General features: G+C 34.9%; 1 protein-coding gene across 1 annotated transcript in view; it reads left to right on the top strand.

The window, feature by feature from the left end:
• Positions 1-20463, top strand: part of HDX (highly divergent homeobox) — a 189987-nt gene that overhangs the window by 109615 nt on the left and 59909 nt on the right. The window contains exon 5 of the mRNA XM_007455923.1: positions 14598-14744. Within this exon, the coding sequence (XP_007455985.1) occupies positions 14598-14744 (147 nt within the window). The remainder of the gene's footprint in view (positions 1-14597; positions 14745-20463) is intronic.

Below are 20463 nucleotides of genomic sequence, written 5' to 3' on the forward strand. Positions count from 1 at the left end.
ATTGTTTTTAGATCTTGATTGGGTGCAGATTTCTCTATTTATGGTTTATGTTATCATGTGTGAAATCAGGTTTCAAAATTCATGTGTGATATTATAAAATCACCTAAGAAAAGTCTCTTCTCCTTTGGGTGACTTAATTTCAGTCGTCTGTAAACATTCATGTTAATTCTAAACATTTGCTAGTGTAAGTCTGCATTCCCAAAAGCTTTTCTTCCTGTATTGGTGATGGCATCATTCTACAGATAGATTAGGAAGGGCCAGAATTGAGAAGAAAGCTTTTTATCTTATAAATACCACTTTTGAAATTTATATAATTGTTCATATTTTCAAAATGGTCACAACCTAATTTGGTTATCAAAACTATTTTAAGAATTATTTTTTCTTTTTTTAAGATAAAGTTTCTAAGTGATTAAAATGTACTTTGTAATTTGGATTTTTAATATACGTGCTCTTTAGCTATCATGTTCAATGTGTCAAGATTCAGAAACTAAATCTTTTTGCTTAGCCACATTACCTACTAGATTCTGGGGTTGCTAAACATGGATCGAAGCCCATTTAGAAGCAAGGTTTTCCAAACATATGATTATTAAAGGGAATCACAGGGGGCAGTGGGAGGGCACAGGGAGAGAAATAAATTAGGAGTTTTGAATTAATATATACACACTACCATATATAAAATAGAAAATCAACAATGACCTACTGTAACTCTACTCAGGGAACTCTACTCAACATTCTGTAATAACCTAAATGGGAAAAGAATTTGAAAAAGAATAGATATATGTATATGTATAACTGAATCGCTTTGCTGTACACCTGAAGCTAACAAAAAATTGTAAATGAAATATACTCCAATATAAAATAAAAAATTTAAAAATAATAAAGATAATAAAAATTAAAAATAGATAAAAACAATGACCTACTGTATAGCACAGGGAACTATATTTAATACCTTGTAATAACCTATAATGGAAAAGAATCTGAAAAATAATATATATATGTATAACTTAATCACTTTGTTGTACACCTGAAACTAACACAACATTGTAAAGTAACTATACTTTAATTTCAAAAAATGTTTAAAAATATATATCATCGTTAAATTGCTATCAATTGATTTCAACTCCATGTAAAAAAAATAAATAAATTAAAAAAAACAATAAACGTTTTCAATAAAAAATGCACCAGTCAAATGAATTTGGATTTTTAATCTATTGTGCAAGTCTTCAGAATAGCTCTGTTCATCATTCTTTCACACTTGAGTAGGTTAGGGACATCCTGGCTGGTAAGACATAGGCTAAATTAAGCCTTATTCTTTAGAAAATGCTTATGGACTTGTTTTTGTTTTGTTTTAATCTGTTTTCAAAACATCAGCCTTTATGAATAAGCTATTTTTAAATAACATACTTTAAGGCAAGAAAAGTAGGTCTAAGTTTGGGCAAGTTAATGACATTATATTAATGCTGTCATTTAAAGGTATAAATATTTTAAATACAGTTGTAAAAGTTATTATGGACTTTTTTCTTTCACCTGAGTGTTTTAGGATAGTAGTGTGGGTGGCAGGATAATTTCCTGCTATATAGATATTTTATTAAATTAAACTGTCTTGTCTCTCACATGCTGCAAATGAAACATCTTAATTTTTATGATTATATTTGTTTTATACTCATTGCAAAAGCTTTCCCATTCTCAGGTAAGAACCCTGACTGAAAAGTCATACCTTCTGATAAACCTTTTGGAGTTTAATTACATTTTACAAGAATAATTCTCATTTTTAGGTCTGTGTTATACCTTAGTTCAGTAAGATAAAAATATTTTTTAAAAGAGAATGTAAGAACAAAAAAGAACCTGTACAATGAAATGAAATTAAAGTAAAGAAGAATTTAAGTGACAAAAGTCTGTTGGGGTTCAAATTTATATTACAGAATCCTCAGCCACACATGAGTTTTAGTGACAGCAAATGGAAACTTATAAACGGTAAACCTGTATGCTTATGTATCATGCAGTAGACACCCAGTAATGTTAATTGACTGACAAAATTTCCCATTTGGTGGAAGGTTTACCACTGATTTTTCTTCTCACTTAAGGCTATGCAAAAAGTTACTGTCGTTTGATGTCTTAAAATTGCTTATTAAATATGGATGTGCATAACTTAATATCCATATATGATGTAAAAAATGTACTTAACATTGAAAAATTTAACAGCACTTTCTGCTACTGGATTAAGATTGTGAGACATATGTAAGGAAAAATTATGTAAGTTTTCCTCAGTGCTGAACTACCTGATTTGCTACTATGCTTACCCACTTTGTGTCTAATTCTATGATCCTGTATTCTCCTTTCTGTCCTAGTGGCTGCTGTTTTATTAGATCTGAACATTCCAAGATGTCTACAGGTTTATTCTATTGTATCAATGAGACTCCTCTCAAATTACATTTTTAAAATTTTTATTGGTGTATAGTTGACTTACAAAGTTGTGTTTGTTTCAGGTGTACAGCAAAGTGAATCAGTTATACATATACATATATCCACTCTTTTTTAGATTATTTTCCCATATTGGCCATTACAGAGTATTGAGTAGAGTTCCCTGTGCTATACAGTAGGTCCCTATTAGTTATTTATTTTATATATAGTAATATGTATATGTCAATCCCAATCTTCCAATTTATCCTCCCTACCCCCACACTTAAACCCTGGTAACCATGTTTGTTTTCTACATCTGTAACTCTATTTTTTTTTTTTTTTGTACATAAGTTCATTTGTATCCTTCGATGTGGGCATCCTATTTTGATTTATTTTTTAACTTTTTCCTAATTTTATTAATTACTAAATTAATAATGGAGAAATATAACCAATGTATAAGAACTATAGGAAGTAAGCAGCAGAAGTAGTGGCAAAGAACAGATGACCAAGTGCCATATTGCAGAAGGATCCTGCAACAGTTTGCCTTTTAGGTCTAGAACTTTGCTTCAGGACTCCCAAATATTGGACTCCCAATATTTAATTTAGTCAACAAAGAAAGTTCCTCAGACAGCACATAACAGCTGGCAGTACCAAATGTGAACCTGAGCAGCCATCACAAGGGGATCTCTAGAAGACCTTCTGAATGGTGATGTGATACTGACAAGACAGGAAATCAGACTTTTTTCACATGCTAACTATCATCCAAGTGACATCTGTGTTCCCTGGGAACTGTGACTAAAATATAAATAGTAAAAAAAACACACACACACAAAAAAAACAAAAAAACAGCTACATCCTCTGTCTTGAATATAAGCAAAGGTGTAATTTCTAAAATAAGAAAAAAGTAGGCAGGATGAGATGTCTTTCACAAAGAAGCTGAGGCAAATTCCAAGAATGCCCAGCTACAGCTGTTTTTGGTTTTGTTTTGTTTTCTAAAATAACAGGTTATTCCCTCAGGTATATGTGATTCTTCTTTTAAATTAGTCTCCCCCTAATAGCACCTTGTACTTTCTTCCTGCTTAAGATAGAGGTAGGTGTGTCGGGGTCTGAGTAGGTGCCAGGGGGATACTAACGTTTATTTGGTCCCTCTATGAGCATGTTTTGTTTTATATGGGTTTTCTCTTTTAATCTTTTTAGCAATCCTATGAGGTAGATAGTATTATTCCCATTTCCAGATAAGGAAACTAAGCCTCAGAAATTAAGTCACTTGCCCACAACTAGGAAGAGACAAAGTTAAGATTAAAATCTAGGACTTTCTTGATTCCCACTATTTTGCACTAAGGAGTAAAATTACAGCTCACTACTTGTTACCAGATCTAAGCCTCTACTATATGCACATCAAAATCAGAATCTCTGCTGCCTCTGGCTTTTAATTTTTGTTGCTAGAGAAGTTTTGTATACATGTTGAAGGGATGTGAGATTTTGTTGTATTGTGTTTTGTTTTCAGCAAATTTGCTCTTGTATGTAGAGAGTTACCAACAATTCCTTTATTTTGTATTGAGACTACTGCCTGATAAGTTTAGAGAAAAAAACCTTATTTGATTCTTTCCAAAGAGGATGAGTCAGTTTCTCCAGAGAATTCTTTAAAAGCCTAGTTATCTGCATTCAATGTTTTTAAACTTACATATGATAATAAGGGTTTTTGCTTTACATCTACTCATCAATATAAAGAAGTTTTCTGTTTCTGCCTGACACATTTGTATGGTGTTCCTGTAGCAGAAGATTGTGATTGAAACTGTATGTGAGACAAGAAAAATATTACCTGGACACTGTCAGTTTAAATTCTAGAGTTGGCTGTTGATCTTTTTAAAAGAGTGAAACCAAAAATAACAGTAAGTTCTTATAAGTGGTGTGGCTTTTGAAGGACATTGAGTCAAGGATTTGGATGACAGTATTTCTAGGACTAAAGATTCAAGATACCCTATGCCCAGACACCTACAGTGTAAAGTTGAAGGATGTTCTTCTCAAGATTAAAGTACAAGTGTCCTTAGGTTTATAAAGAGATTAGTCAGAGTTCTCCAGAGAAACAGAACCAATAAGATGTATGTATGTATATATGTGTATGTATATTTATATAAGGGGAGAGAGAAAGTATATATATATGTGTGTGTGTGTATATATATATATAGAGATAGATAGATAGATAGATAGATATAGATATAGATATATAGAGAGAGACAGAGAGAGACACATTATAAGGGATTGGCTCACACAATTATGGAGGCTTAAGATGTCCCAAGATCTGCAGTCAGCAAGCTAGGGACCTAGGAAAGCCAGAGTGTAGTTCCAGTTGAAGTCCAAAGACCTGAGAATCAGGACAGCTGATAGTGCAGTCTGTAAGCCAACAAGCTCCAGTCCCAAGAAGTGCTAATATTTCAGTATGAATCCAAAAGCTAGAAAAGACCAATGTTCTAGCTCAAGCAATCAGGCAGAAGGAGTACCCTCTTACTCAGTGTTTCTATTGTATTCATGTCTTCATTTGATTGGATGAGGCCCACCCAAAGTAGGGAGTGTCATCTGCTTAATTCAATCTACTGATTGAAATGTTAATCTTATCTTGAAACACCATCACAATACACTCATAATAATGTTTGACCAAATGTCCAGGCACCCTATGACCCAGTCAAGTTGACATAAAATTAATCATCACAGGAATACATCTCAGAACTTCAAGGACTAAAAATTATGAGAACTTAAAAGATAAATCTCTTATCTGATAAGGTGTTAATATGGGGAATATATAAAGAACTCCTTCAACTTAACAACAGAAAAACAAATAACATGATTAAAAAATGGGCAAGGGGAGGAGCTTCAAGATGGCGGAAGAGTAAGATGCAGAGATCACTTTCCTCCCCACAAATACATCAGAAATATATCAACATGTGGAACAACTCCTACAGAACACTTACTGAACGCTGGCAGAAGACCTCAGACCTCCCAAAAGGCAAGAAACTCCCCACGTACCTGGGTAGGACAAAAGAAAAAAAAGAATAAACAGAAACAAAAGAATAGGGACTGGACCTGCACCAGTGGGAGGGAGCTCTGAAGGAGGAAAGGTTTCCACACACTAGGAAGCCCCTTCGCGGGCGGAGACTGCGGGTTGCGGAGCGGGGAAGCTTGGGAGCCACGGAGGAGACCGCAGCAACAGGGGTGCGGAGGGCAAAGCGGAGAGATTCCCGCACAGAGGATCGGTGCCTACCGGCACTCACCAGCCCAAGAGGCTTGTCTGCTCACCTACCAGGGCGGGCCGGGCTGGGAGCTGAGGCTTGAGCTTCGGAGGTCAGATCCCAGGTAGAGGGCTGGGGTTGGCTGTGTGAACAAAGCCTGAAGGGGCCTAGTGCGCCACAGCTAGCCGGGAGGGAGTCTGGGAAAAGGTCTGGAGCTGCTGAAGAGGCAAGAGACTTTTTCTTGCCTCTTTATTTCCTGGTGCAGTAGGAGAGGGGATTAAGAGCACCACTTAAAGGAACTCCAGAGATGGGCGTGAGCTGCGCCTATCAGCACGGACCTCAGAGATGGGCCTGAGACTCTAAGGTTGCTACTGCAGACAACAAAAAGCCTGTGTGCAAGGAAAGGTCACTATCCACACAGCCCCTCCTGGGAGCCTGAGCAGCCCGCCACTGCCAGGGTCCTGTGATGCAGGGACGATTTCCCCAGGAGAACACATGGCGCGCCTCACGCTGGTGCAAAGTCACGCCGGCCTCTGCCGCCACAGACTCACCCTGCATTCCATACCCCTCCCTCCCCATGGCCTAAGTGAGCAAGAGCACCCAAAGCACCTGCTTCTTTAACCCTATCTTGTCTGAGACGCCCTCAGGTGACCTACAAGCAGAGGTGGGTCCAAATCAAAGCTGAACCCCAGAGTTGTGTGAACAAAGAAGAGAAAGGAAAATTTCTCCCAGCAGCACCATGAGCAGTGGATTAAATCTCCACAATGAACTTGATGTACCCTGCATCTGTGGAATACCTGAATAGACAGCAAATAATCCCAAATTGAGGAGGTGGACTTTGGGAGCAACGATATATTTTTTTTTCACTTTTTCTTTTTGTGAAAGTGTATGTGTATGCTACTGTGTGTGATTTTGTCTGTATAGCTTTGCTTTTACAATTTGTCCTAGGGTTCTGTCTGTCCGTGTCTTTTTTTGTTTTTTTTATTTGTTTGTTTTTAGTATAGTTTTTAACACTTGTTATCATTGGTGGATTTGCTTTTAGGTTTGGTTGCTCTCTTCTTTCTCTCTTTTTTTTGCTACTTAAAAACAATTTTTTAATAATTATTTTTTATTTTAATAACATTATTTTATTTTATTTAACTTTATTTTATTTTATTTTATCTTCTTTCTTTCTTTCTTTCTTTCTTTCTTTCTTTCTTTCTTTCTTTCTTTCTTTCTCTTTCTTTCTTGTTTTTCTCCCTTTTATTCTGGGTCGTGTGGATGACATGCTCTTGGTGCTCCAGCCAGGCATCAGGGCTATGCCTCTGAATTGGGAGAGCCAAGTCAGGGACACTGGGCCACACGAGACCTCCCAGTTTCATGTAATATCAAAGGGCAAAAATCTCCCAGAGATCTCCATCTCAATGATAAGAGACTTGAGATTCAAGCCCCACTCTACGACCAGCAAGCTACAGTGCAGGATACTCTATGCCAAAAAACAAGCAAGACAGGAACACAACCATACCCATTAGCAGACAGGCTGCCTAAAATCATAATGAGGCCACAGACTCCCAAAGCACACCACCAGACGTGAACCTGCCCACCAGAAAGACAAGATCCAGCCTCATCCACCAGAACACAGAAACCACTTCCCTCCAACAGGAGGCCTACACAGCCCACTGAACCAACCTTAGCAGCTGGGGACAGACACCAAAAATAACAGGAACTATGAAACTGCACCCTGTGAAATAGAGACCCCAAACACAGTAAGTTAAGCAAAATGAGAAGATAGAGAAACACAGAGCAGATGAAGGAGCAAGGCAAAAACCCACCAGACCTAACAAAAGAAGAGGAAAATAGGCAGTCTACCTGAAAAAGATTTCAGAATAATGATAGTAAAGATTATCCAAAATCTTGGAAATAGAATGAAGAAAATACAAGAAACGCTGAATAAGGACCTAGAAGAGCTAAAGAGCAAACAAACAATGATGAACAGCACAATAAATTAAATTAAAAATTCTCTAGAACAGATGAATAGCAGAATAACTGAGGCAGAAAAACAGGTAAGTGATCTGGAAGATAAAAGAGTGGAAATAATTACTGCAAAGCAGAATAAAGAAAAAGAGTGAAAAGATTGAGTACAGTCTCAGAGACATCTGGGACACCATTAAATGCAACAACACTCAAATTATAGGGGTCACAGAAGAAGAAGAGAAAAAGAAAGGGACTGACAAACTATTCGAAGAGATTATAGTTGAAAACTTCCCTAATATGGGAAAGGAAATAGTTAATCAATCCTAAAAAAAAAAAAAAAAAAAATTTTTTTTTTTCTTAAAAAAAAAAAAAAAAAAAAGTTTTTTTTTTCTTAAAAAAAAAACGAAAAACAAAAAAGGAATGGTCATGAAGAACCTGGGGGAAATATAGACGCAGACCTACTAGAGAATGGACTTGAGGATACGGGGAGTGGGTAGTGTAAGTTGGGACAAAGTGAGAGAGTGACATGGACATATATACACTACCAAATGTAAAACAGAGAGCTAGTGGGAACCACCCTCATAGCACAGGGAGATCAGCAAGGTGCTTTTTGACCTAGCTGGAGTGAGATATGGAAGATGGGAGGGAGGGCGACGCAAGAGGGAAGAGATATTGGGATATATGTATATGTATAACTGATTCACTTTGTTATAAAACAGAAACTAACACACCATTATAAAGCAATTATACTCCATAAAGATGTTTAAATTAAAAAATGGGCAAAAGACTTCAATAGACATTTGCCAAATAAAATATACAAATGGGTAACAAGTGTATAAAAAATGCCCAACATCACAGGAAAATGCAAATAAAAACCACAATGAAATATCACCTCATACCCATTAGCATGGTAACTATTAAAAAATTAAGCTAACAAGTGTTAGTGAGCCTATGGAGAAAGTAGAACACTTGTACATTGTTGATGGGAATGTAAAGTGGTACAGTCACTATGGAAAGTGCTATGATGGTTCCTCCAAAAATTAAAAATACGATTACCATATGATCCAGACATTCAATTTCTGGGTGTATACCCCAAAGAGTTAAAAGGAGGGACTCAAACAGATACCTGAACACCGACATTTTTAGTAGCTTTCTTCACAATAGCCAAAATGTGGAAGCAACCCAAATGTCTATCAGCAGAAACATTGATAAACAAATGTGGTATATACGTGAAAGGGAATATTATTCATTCTTATAAAGAGAGGAAATTCTGACACATGCTATAACATGAGTGAACCTTGAGGAAATTATGCTAAGTGAAATAAAGAAGCCACAAAAAGACCAATACTGTATTGTTCCACTTTGATAAGCTATCTGGAGTATTCAAACTCATTTAAACAGAAAGTAGCATGCTGGTTGCCAGGTGGCTGGAGAGATGAGGAAATAGGAGTTGTTGTTTAATGGCTATGAAAAATTTTGGAGATTGGTTGCACAACAATGTGAATGTATTTACCACTACTGAATTGTACACTTAAAAATAGTTAAAATGGTACATCTTATATTAGTGTGTTTGATCACAATTTGGAAAAAAAATAGTTAAATTAAATTTCCACCCAGAAGTCACAAAATAGTATTCTTTATGAGGACCCCATATTCAATCTCTTATAGATAAGAAGACATTTTCACTGGGGGTAGGTACTGTATCGATAAGTAAATTGAATGGAATAATATATCTGTAAAGCATACATTTTTTTAAATCATACAGTTTAAAAGGGTAATGCATTGCTAATCATAGAAAATGTATTTCATATGATTTAAAATATCATTGTTTACAAAAAAGATATCTAACATATGTTTAGCACATTTCTGGTCACTAAGGATATACAAATTTTTAAAAAATAATAAATAAAAACGAAAAGCATTTCTCAGAAAAATAAGGCCAATAAGCATATAAAAACGCTTGGTCTTTCTTAAAGAAATATAAATCAAAAGAGCACGATACCATGTTTCACTAAACTAGCAAAAATTATAAAGTTGGATAATACCTAGCATTGATAAAGATATAGGAAAATAAGGACTATCATACATTTCAGACTTTGTCCAGGCAATTTCTCTATGTTTACAAAAAAAGAAAATTAAATGCACATACTCTTTGGCCAACCAATTCCATTTTGTGGTATAAGACCTAAAATTAAGTCCCCATATTATATGTGTCTTGATATCTGGGGAAAGCCGAGAGGATCTTGAATGATGGCCCAACCACAAGTTCCCCTTACCATCGTGTTCCTGAAGATAAAGTACCATATTCAAACAACTCTCCTTAGCATGGGGACTAGGCACAGTGGCTGCTTATCCCTGAATAGCAAGCTACAGTTCCCTGCTAGCCCACAGAATTATTCAAACAAGTCAATCACATTCTCCTGTGGGAAACAGAGATTTCACCATGCCTAGGGGTTACACCACAGCCTCTGCTTGTTCATTCTGTTTCCAAGTAGAATTACCCTATGGCCCTGCATGGCATACAGTGTTCTCCTCTTATAGGCTGTGAGTATGTGTGACTAATACAATACTGTTGATTTCATCTGTCTAGTGTTGAGAATCAGTTGTTTATCAATGCCTATAACTTTAAGCAGGAATCCCTTCCTTGTCAACTGGAAGAAGTGGAGGTGATAAAAACATATGGCTTGGATTTTCCTATCATATATAATTGCAAATATAAAGCAAGATATAGGTACCAGAATGTCCATTTCAGCATTGATTTTAATAGCAATAACCTGAAAACCACCTAAATGTTCGCCATTAGATAGCTAAATTAGATAATATAATTAGAAAATATTAGATAACAATTACATAAATTGTATAGTGTCCATATGATGGAGCACAATGTAGAAGTTAAAAAGACTGAAGTATATCTGTATGTGATGATATAGAAAGATCTTCAAGATATACGAAGTGGAAAAAATTAAGTCATAGTATCATCATTTTTTTTTCTAAGTGTATATGCATTTTTACCCTGGAAATTTACCCAGGAAACTACTGACAGTAGTTGCCTTTGGTGTCAGGATTGGGAGTTTGTAACTAAGGAAGGAGAGAGACTGTAGCTCATTTTATACCTTTCTAATTGTTTGGCTTTTTTTAAATCAAGTGCATAATTACTTTTATTTTTACAATGAAAATAAAAGTAAAAAGGCATGATACCTGCTATTAAGCAGCACATTGTCTAGTGGCAAAATGAACAAGCTTTCACAAAACAAGTTTGAAATCTCAACACCATGGGTTAATATCTGAACTGATTATTGGGATAAGGCAGAGTAGTGCACAGCATATGGAAAGCTGAAGGAGTAAGGTGAAGGAAGTACTAATTGAGCTAGAAATTTTTTAACAGTTCTCACTTCAAAAGGGTTACTTCTACGTACAAATATATAATTCAGTTCCACATTTAACTAAGATACATACTTAAAACAGGAAACTCTGTTCCCCAATATCAGAGTTTTGTCACTTAGTTTTATTTTTAAGAGAAAAATAAAAGAACTAAATTCCTGGAAGTGTCCTAGAGGCTGGTGAAGAGGCTAGAAGGTTTTTTTTTCTATTGTGTTACAATATAATCCAGGTGAAATCAAAACAATTGTCTTGTCACATGGGCCAAACCTCAGATTTCACCTGGATTTCCAGGGTTACTGGAATGTTACTCTGCACAAAATCAGCAAGATAATTGACTAATATGTCTCCCTCACTTAAGTCAGCAGTTAAGGCTGAGAGTTGTCTTGTAAAGTGAAAGTGGCTTCAGATTTTTTTTTTTAACATCTTTATTGGGGTATAATTGCTTTACAATGGTGTGTTAGTTTCTACTTTATAACAAAGTGAATCAGTTATACATATACATATGTTCCCATATCTCTTCCCTCTTGCATCTCCCTCCCTCCCACCCTCCCTATCCCACCCCTCCAGACGGTCACAAAGCACGGAGCTGATCTCCCTGTGCTATGCGGCTGCTTCCCACTAGCTATCTACCTTACGTTTGGTAGTGTATATATGTCCATGCCTCTCTCTTGCTTTGTCACAACTCACCCTTCCCCCTCCCCATATCCTCAAGTCCGTTCTCTAGTAGGTCTGTGTCTTTATTCCTGTCTTACCCCTAGGTTCTAGATTTCAATAGAGAGACAAAACTGATTTCAACTTCAGGCTCCTCGGGGAAGAATTCACCTTCTCCTTTAAGTGTCCACATTTTATTTCTTCAGTAAATGAGTATTCAGTTTTAATGTTAATTGATTTTTATTACCTTATTTATTTTCTTAGTTAAAATATGCTCTTAGGAGCTTTAAAAATAACTGCCCTTTCCCCCATAAGCTTCTACTTATCAGGCGTTGTCATAATAAGTTGCCTTCAGCATTGCTAATGCAGGACATTTCCAACAAATCAAATCAACTTTTATTTAGTTCAATTTAAGGGATGAATCAGCTTTGGATGTCCTCTAAATGAATTACAAATTAAATGGCTCAGTGTGTTCAGTGTTCTGTTCATTATTCCTTCCAATTGACAATAATGTAGGCTAACTTATAGTGGAGAATTTGGTTCAGTGGAAAAATATGGGAATATTTATGCTGCCTGTTATGAATTATTTGAATCTCCCCAGAACCTTACTACCATTTATTTTGCTCTTTGTTTTGCTTTGAGAATTTTAGCTCCACAACTATTGTACAATCAATATAGGAGGGACATGTAATGAGATTTTTATGATATAAGTATTATAACTTGAGGGTTATTTCACTTGATTAAAAAAAACTTGGATGACATGTTTTGATTCTTTTATTGGAAACATGTAATTTAGTACCAGTACTTGTAATAAATGTTACTCATCAGGGTTTTTTTTTTTTTTTTTTTAACTGGGGGGAGATCAGATCTAGCTGGTAAGGAAATTGATTGACACGCACTTAAAGAAAAACTGTACTATATGTCTTATGAAAAGACACATGCTAATTGTACAATCTAACTTCACTTTCTTGGTGGTAAACTGAGAATTCATATATTGTTTTTCCTCCTGCTAGCTAAAATTTCTTTTCAAAAGATTGTAGCTTTAAGACAAATTTGCACCTGTTGTTTAGTATTGTATCAGTTTTAGTTATGATAACTCTTTTATTTGAGCCATGGTTTATATGTTGTGTACATTATTTTCTGTTGTTACCTGTATCTAATTTAGAAGAGGGTTCCATTTTAAATTTCAGTTAGGAAGGAAACATTGAAAGCAGTTTACGTCTATGAATGCTTTGAAGTCTAACCTCTCTGTGGGGCCAGATCATTTATTCTTAGGTAGAAGGCAGCAACAGAACCTCACATTTCATGCCATAATGAGTTGCCACTTTTGTCCTCAATTCATTCAGTCTCACAGGCTTTTTCTCTCTCTCACTCTCTCTCTCACCACATTCATCACAAACACACACATACACATACAGGGTTTTGCAGCATATAGATAGATAGAGAGATAGATAGATAGATAGATAGATATAGATATTTAGTTTCCAAATTTTATTTTTATTTAAAATGTTCATCATAAACCTTCCTATTAAATTGTTTAAACAATATTTAACTTAGGAAGTGAAAATCTTCTGTTTTCCCTATATACAGTTGGTTATTATATATTCTTGTGGAATTTCTTCCATGTGTCAGCATTTTTCTTTTGTTTTCCTTTTTATTTTTTTAACATCTAATTGCTTTACAATGGTGTGTTAGTTTCTGCTGTAAAACAAAGTGAATCAGCTAAATGTATACATATATCCCCTCAACAGCATATATATATATTTTTTTTAAATAAATTTATTTATTTATTGACTGCATTGGGTCTTCGTTGTTGTGCACGGGCTTTCTCTAGTTGCAGTGAGCGGGGGCTACTCTTTGTTGCGGTTGAGGTGTGCGGGCTTCTCATTATGGTGGCTTCTCTTTGTTGCAGAGCACAGGCTCTAGGTACGGGGGCTGCAGTAGTTGTGTCATGCGGGCCCAGCAGTTGTGGCTCACAGGCTTAGTTGCTCCATGGCATGTGAGATCCTCCCAGACCAGGGCTCGAACCCATGTCCCCTGCATTGGCAGGCAGATTCTTAACCACTACACCAGCTGGGAAGTCCCTATATTTTTAACTAAAGTTAATTTTCAGATTTTTTTACCACCCCTTGAGTTTATTGGAGACATCATAGGGATAAAGCTACTAGAAAATAATCAGATATATTTCTACTTCTAGCTCTGCTATGGTCTCTCTGTGCCCTGTTGAATAAGTCCTTTGACCTTTCTTTTCATGACTGCTTATTCACAAATAGAGGTCATTATTCTATCATGCTTCTAATTTATTTCCTAGGGATGCCTCCAGGATTCGTTGAATTCAAACAATATATAAAGTCCATAGTTTATTGGTTTAAAAAAACCCTAAGAGTAAAAAGGATGGGCTTATTCTGAAACTTTCTGAAGCCATAAATATGATTGCTCTTTTAAAACAACATTATCTTATTACATTTATCTTATTTAGTCTTTTAATTTATTATAACATTAGTAGGAACCTATCTATGGTAAATCTAGATTAATTTATCAAGACAACACTGTGACATGATCCTGACTCTGATATTTTTTTTAAATATATGTAGTGTGAATGTAAATATACGTATTATAGAAAAAAGTTTGAAAGAACATATATTAGAATTAACAAGTGTAATTTCCAGGATTGTTAGTGATTTAAATTCTCTTATTTTTAAATATATCTGTATTTTCTACAATTAATATGTATTATTTGTGTGAGTACAACCATTTTAATCAACATTGCTTAATTGTTATCAGGTAAATTTTTTACTCATTTTATTCTAGCACACTTCCATGTCATAGTAATAAATACCATGAAAATGCCCATTTCAGGAAGGGGGAACACAGAGTAAGAATTGTGAAATTAATTTATTTGTTGGAAGTAACCTAGCACATATCACTCTGATGATTTAATATTTTTCCTTTGAGTACTCTAATTTTTAAAAATGTTTTTTACAGCTACAAGACCGCACTCAGTTCAGTGACCAAGACTTAGCCACCCTTAAGAAGTACTGGGACAATGGCATGACCAGCCTTGGCTCTGTTTGTAGAGAGAAAATTGAAGCAGTGGCAAGTGAATTGAGTGTTGACTGTGAAATAGTTCGGGTAAGGTATTTTCAATAATTTTCATGTTGTGGTTGATGAGTGTCATAAATGAAAGCCTTAAAATGTTGTATGGTTTGAGTTTCTCTAATTAGTGATGTTGAGCATCTTTTCATGTGCTTTTTGGCCATCTGTATGTCTTCTTTGGAGAAATGTCTATTTAGAGATTCTGCCCATTTTTTGGTTGAGTTGTTTGTTTTTTTCATATTGAACTGCATGTGCTGTTCATATATTTTTGAGATTAATCCCTTGTCAGTCGCTTCATTTGCAAATATTTTCTTCCATTCTGAGGGTTGTGTCTTCATTTTGTTTATGGTTTCCTTTGCTGTGAAAAACCTTTTAAGTTTTGTTAGGTCCCATTTGTTTATTTTTGTTTTTATTTCCATTTCTCTAGGAGGTAGGTCAAAAAAGATCTTGCTGTGATTTATGTCAAAAAGTGTTCTGCCTATGTTTTCCTCTAAGAGTTTTATAGTGTCTGGCCTTATATTTAGGTCTTTAATCCATTTAGAGTTTATATTTGTGTATGGTGTTAGGGAGTGTTCTATTTTCATTCTTTTACATGTAGCTGTCCAGTTTTCCCAGCACTACTTATTGAAGAGATTGTCTTTTCTCCATTGTATATTCTTGCCTCCTTAGTCATAGATTAGTTGACCATAGGTGAATGGATTTATCTCTGGACTTTCTGTCCTGTTCCATTGATTTATGTATCTGTTTTTGTGTCAGTACCATACTGTTTTGATTATGGTATCTTTGTAGTATAGTCTGAAGTCAGCCTGATTCCTTCAGCACCATTCTTCTTTCTCAAGACCACTTTGGCTATCTGGGGTCTTCTGTCTGTCCATACCAATTCTAAATTTTTTTGCTCTAGTTCTCTGAAAAATGCCTCACACTGGTCAGAATGGCCATCATCAAAAAATCTACAAACAATAAATACTGGAGAGAGTGTAGAGAAAATGGGACCCTCCTACACTGTTAGTGGGAATGTAAATTGGTACAACAATTATGGAGAACATTATGGAAGTTTCTTAAAAAACTAAATATAGAGCTACCATATGATCCAGCAATCCCACTCCTGAGCATATATACAGAGAAAACCTAAATTCAAAAAGATACATACACCCCAATGTTCACTGCAGCACTATTTACAGTAGCCAAGGCATGGAAGCAACCTAAAAGTCCATCAACAGAGGAATGGATAAAGAAGATGTGGTACATATATACAATGGAATATTACTCAGCCATAAAAAGAGAATGAAATAATGCCATTTGCAGCAACATGAATGGACCTAGAGATTATCATACTAAGTGAAGTAAGTCAGACAGAGAAAGACAAATAGCATGTGATATCACTTATATGTGGAATCTAATTTAAAAAATGATACAAATGGACTTATATACAAAAGAGAAACAGATTCACAGATCTTGAAATCAAACTTATGGTTACCAAAGGGAAAATGTGGCAGGAAACGATAAATTAGGAGATTGGGATTAACATATACACACTACTATATATAAAATTGGTAACTAAAAAGGACCTACTCTGTAACACAGGGAACTTTACTCAATACTCTGTAATAATCTCTATGGGAAAAGAATCTGTAAAAGAATGGATATATGTATAACTGATTCATTTTTCTGTATACCTGAAACTAACACAACATTGTTAATCAACTATACTTCAATAAAAATTAATTTAAAAAATTGTATGAGGTGTTTTAAACAATGCCATCAATAAAGTGAAAAAGATAACACACAGAATGGGAGGAAATATGTTCAAATCAAATATCTGATAAGGATATTATCCAGAATATGTAAATAACACTTACATATCAATAATAAAAAGGCAAATAGTGCAATTTAAAAATGGGCAATAGATTAGAATAGTCATTTTTCCAAAGAAAATGTACAAGTGGCCAATAAATACATTAAAATATGTTCAACGTCATTTGTCATTATGGAAATCAAAACCACAATGAGATACCTCTTAACACCCACTATGATGGCTATAATAAGAAAGACAGCTAATAAGTGTTGGCCAGGATGTGAAGCAATTGGAACCATTATACACTTCTGGTGAAAATATAAAATGTTTTAATCACTTTGGAAAACAGTCCTCAAAATTTTTAACATAGAGTTACCATATGACAGCAATTCCATTCTTAGGTATACACTCAAAAGAAATGAAAAGTATGTCCACTCAAAAACTTATACATGGAGATGCAGGATCTCTCATATGGGACTCTATGGGACTTGAGTATCTGTGGATTTTGGTATCCCCAATGGGTCTTGGAACCCCCCCCAAGGCTACTTCCCAACTGTAAAGTCACATAACTAAGTTGTTGCAAACATATTTAAAATGTTTCCAATAATTGCATCAAGTAAAAAAAAAAGGTATTTCCTTTAGTGTTTACATCTACATTGATAACATCAATTCATCTTTTTTTTTTTTTTGTTATTCAGACCAGAGCAGCTTGTTTCTTTATTGCAGATAATACAGTTCGTTCAGAGCTTTGTGACCTCCTAGAGATGTGGGATAGGGAAGATGGGAGGGAGGAAGATGCAAGAGGGAAGAGATATGGGAACATATGTATAACTGATTCACTTTGTTATAAAGCAGAAACTAACACACCGTTGTAAAGCAATTATACTCCAATAAAGATGTAAAAAGAATGTGCTTGAAGAGAGAGGTGTAGAATTATGCAACATCATTTCAACATATATGACTACAGAACACTTTTTTCAAAAGACTGACATTACACAGGGACATCAGTTAAGGGGTCATTGCTTTAAGTGTCTTCACATTTGTGATATTTTCTTTTTTATTTGAAATAGTCCTATGAGGTATAGAAGAACAAGGTCACACCTTTCAGATAAAAATGTTGCTAATAAATAATTAAAACTAACTGATATATCAAGTATTAATCGAATATATAGGATGTCATTTACTATTCTAGTCATCATAGGGCTAGAATGAAAATGTAAATCTTAATTTTTGCTCTACTTGAAGAGATAAGTCATACAAGAGGAAACCAACCATGAAATGGTACTTTCTTTTTATCCAACAATATTTTTATACAAGTTTTAGTACATAATGGCATCTGATGTTGCCTGATTACTGAAAATAAGACACATGGACGGTAAATTAATCACTGAAGTTATAAGCAGGTCAGTTCTGGACCTTACATTACCACTTGAGCTTTGTGAATTCCAAAAGAAAATCACTAACTGGTATAATGTCTATCATATAAAGAAAAGAAAGGATAACTAGATCCCCCAATAATTAGTCAGCAATATCAATGCACCATCACTGGGATATTGTTGAATCCAACCTCGTCATCTTCTAAAAATGACCATTCAAAAGTCCCTGGAAAATCACCAGACTCCTTTAGAAGGATCTAGCTAGGACCCTCTGTGTTTCTATAATAATATTTTATTGATCAAGATTGACAAAGTAGAACATTACCCTTTGTTTCCAAAGAGAGACATAAGGTCCTTGGTTCTGTTATTTAAGAAGTGTGTCCTCACCAAATGAACCTACCTACAAAACAGAAATAGACTCACAGACATAGAGAACAGACCTGTGGTTGCCACGGGTGGAGGGTGGGGGAGGGATGGAGTGGGAGTTTGGGGTTAGCAGATGCAAACTATTATATACAGAAGAGATAAACAACAAGGTCTTACTGTATTGCACAGGGAACTGTATTCAATATCCCATGATAAACCATAGTGGAAAAGAATATGTATATGTATATATATATATATATATATATATATATATATATACACACAGATACAAGTTTGAGCCTGTATTGGTTTTATTTTTGATATAGTTCCTTATTTTCTAAATCTCTATATATAAAATTGAATCACTTTACTGTACAGCAGAGATTAACACAACATTGTAAATCAACTATACTTCCATTTAAAAAAAAAAAGAAATATGTCCTGTAAAATTAATATTATCTTTAGTCTTAATGAAAGATTATTACAAGGGCTTCTAACAATGGGGAACTTACACTACAAAACTTGGCCATCATGTAATAATGAGAGATATTCTTCTGTCATATAATTTTTAAAAGACAGTATATTTGCTCTGTTTGGAGGTTTTTGCCATTCTCCACTAATGGCCTCTCTACTACATGTTACATTATTAACATTAACTTGTTTTGAAAATTGGCAAAAAATTGCTATATCATATTACTTCAAGTGGTTTTATGGTACTACAAACATAAACTAGGGACCAAAGAAACAATAAAAATATTCATCTATGTTAAGAGACTGATTATTCATAATGGTCAGAAATTCTGAATTCTACATATAATACAAGGTGAAATTTCAATTAACGCTTTAGTATTATGGTGACAGCATTCACAGCTCAACCAGTAACTAATGGGATAACTTTGGGTGTCACTTTCTAAAATTCAGTGTTCACAGCTGTTTAAAAAGAGAGAGAGAGAGAGAACAAATTACCTGCTTCACTGGGGTGAAAGAAATGAGAACTGAATATGTTCTAAGGATCACTGGTCCCTTCAGGGAGCCAGTTCCAAATTACTTAGGAAAACACTTAATACTATACCTTTCCCATGCCCCAAGGAGATTAGTATAAGTATCAACATACTCCAAGGCTCTGTGAAGTTCTGCTGTAATGAAATTTATTAACTTTCCATAAACAAGTGTTTCTCCAGTCTACTTGTTCCCAAAACAATTCTGCTTTTTCCTGTTGGTACCCCCAAGAATCACTGCTACCCAGAACACACTTGAGGGTGATGCCTCATGAAAACAAAAAGATGAATTTTAATGACCTCCAGGAATAAAAGTTTTAAACTTGATGATGTTATTATTTCTGATTATAAGTAACACACACAATAAGACCCCCTTGCCACCCTTGCTGGAGGTAGCTGCAGAGTTTAAGTACCGATAATGTAACAGTGATGAGTTTGTATGGAGAGCAAATTGGATGCATCTTGTGACGCTACCTATACAGAATAAGGTAAAGCTATCTTGAGTGTGAACATTGATTCATCTTTTTTAAGAAAAATTGATTTGACTTTGAAGAAAAGTTTATCAATTTCAAGATTATATCTATTCAAATTAAATAAAACTGCCAATTCTTGTGTCAGCTTACCATCATTAGCATGAAAATCAAAAAGGCATACTGTAAGTTGAAAAGAAACTCTAAGCTTATGAATATCAACAAAGTATCCTTCAAATTTTTCTTGTAATTTTTGAAATCCTTGTATATAGAACTGGTGACTACTCCTACAGTCTGCACATTGATTCATGTTAGAAAAGTGTATAAAATAATCAGTTTTATTGATATGAAAAGTTTTAATCTTAGCAAAAATTATCACACTTGTCTGGGTAGTTCACAAATAACCTCTTCCTTTCATTGAATCTTCAAGTATAACTTGGTCTTATGCAGTGTGATCTCAGTGAAAAAAGTAGAAATCACATTGCCAGTTTTGTCTTTTATTAGTGAATATATGGTAAACATTACTACTGTGGACTTATTGTTTGTGTCACTTCCAAATTCAGATGTTGAAACTCTAATCCACAATATGATGATATTTGGAGGTGGGCCTTTGTAAGGTAATTAGGTTAAATTAGTTCCTGAGAGTGAGGACCTCAAGATGGCATTAATGCCATAATGAAAAGAGCCACATCTCTCTTTCTCTCTCTTGGTCTTGTGAGGACACACGGAGAAGTTGGCTGTCTACAAGCC

This window comes from Lipotes vexillifer, unplaced genomic scaffold, assembly GCF_000442215.2.
Source record: "Lipotes vexillifer unplaced genomic scaffold, Lipotes_vexillifer_v1.1 scaffold286, whole genome shotgun sequence".
Lineage (NCBI taxonomy): Eukaryota > Metazoa > Chordata > Mammalia > Artiodactyla > Lipotidae > Lipotes > Lipotes vexillifer.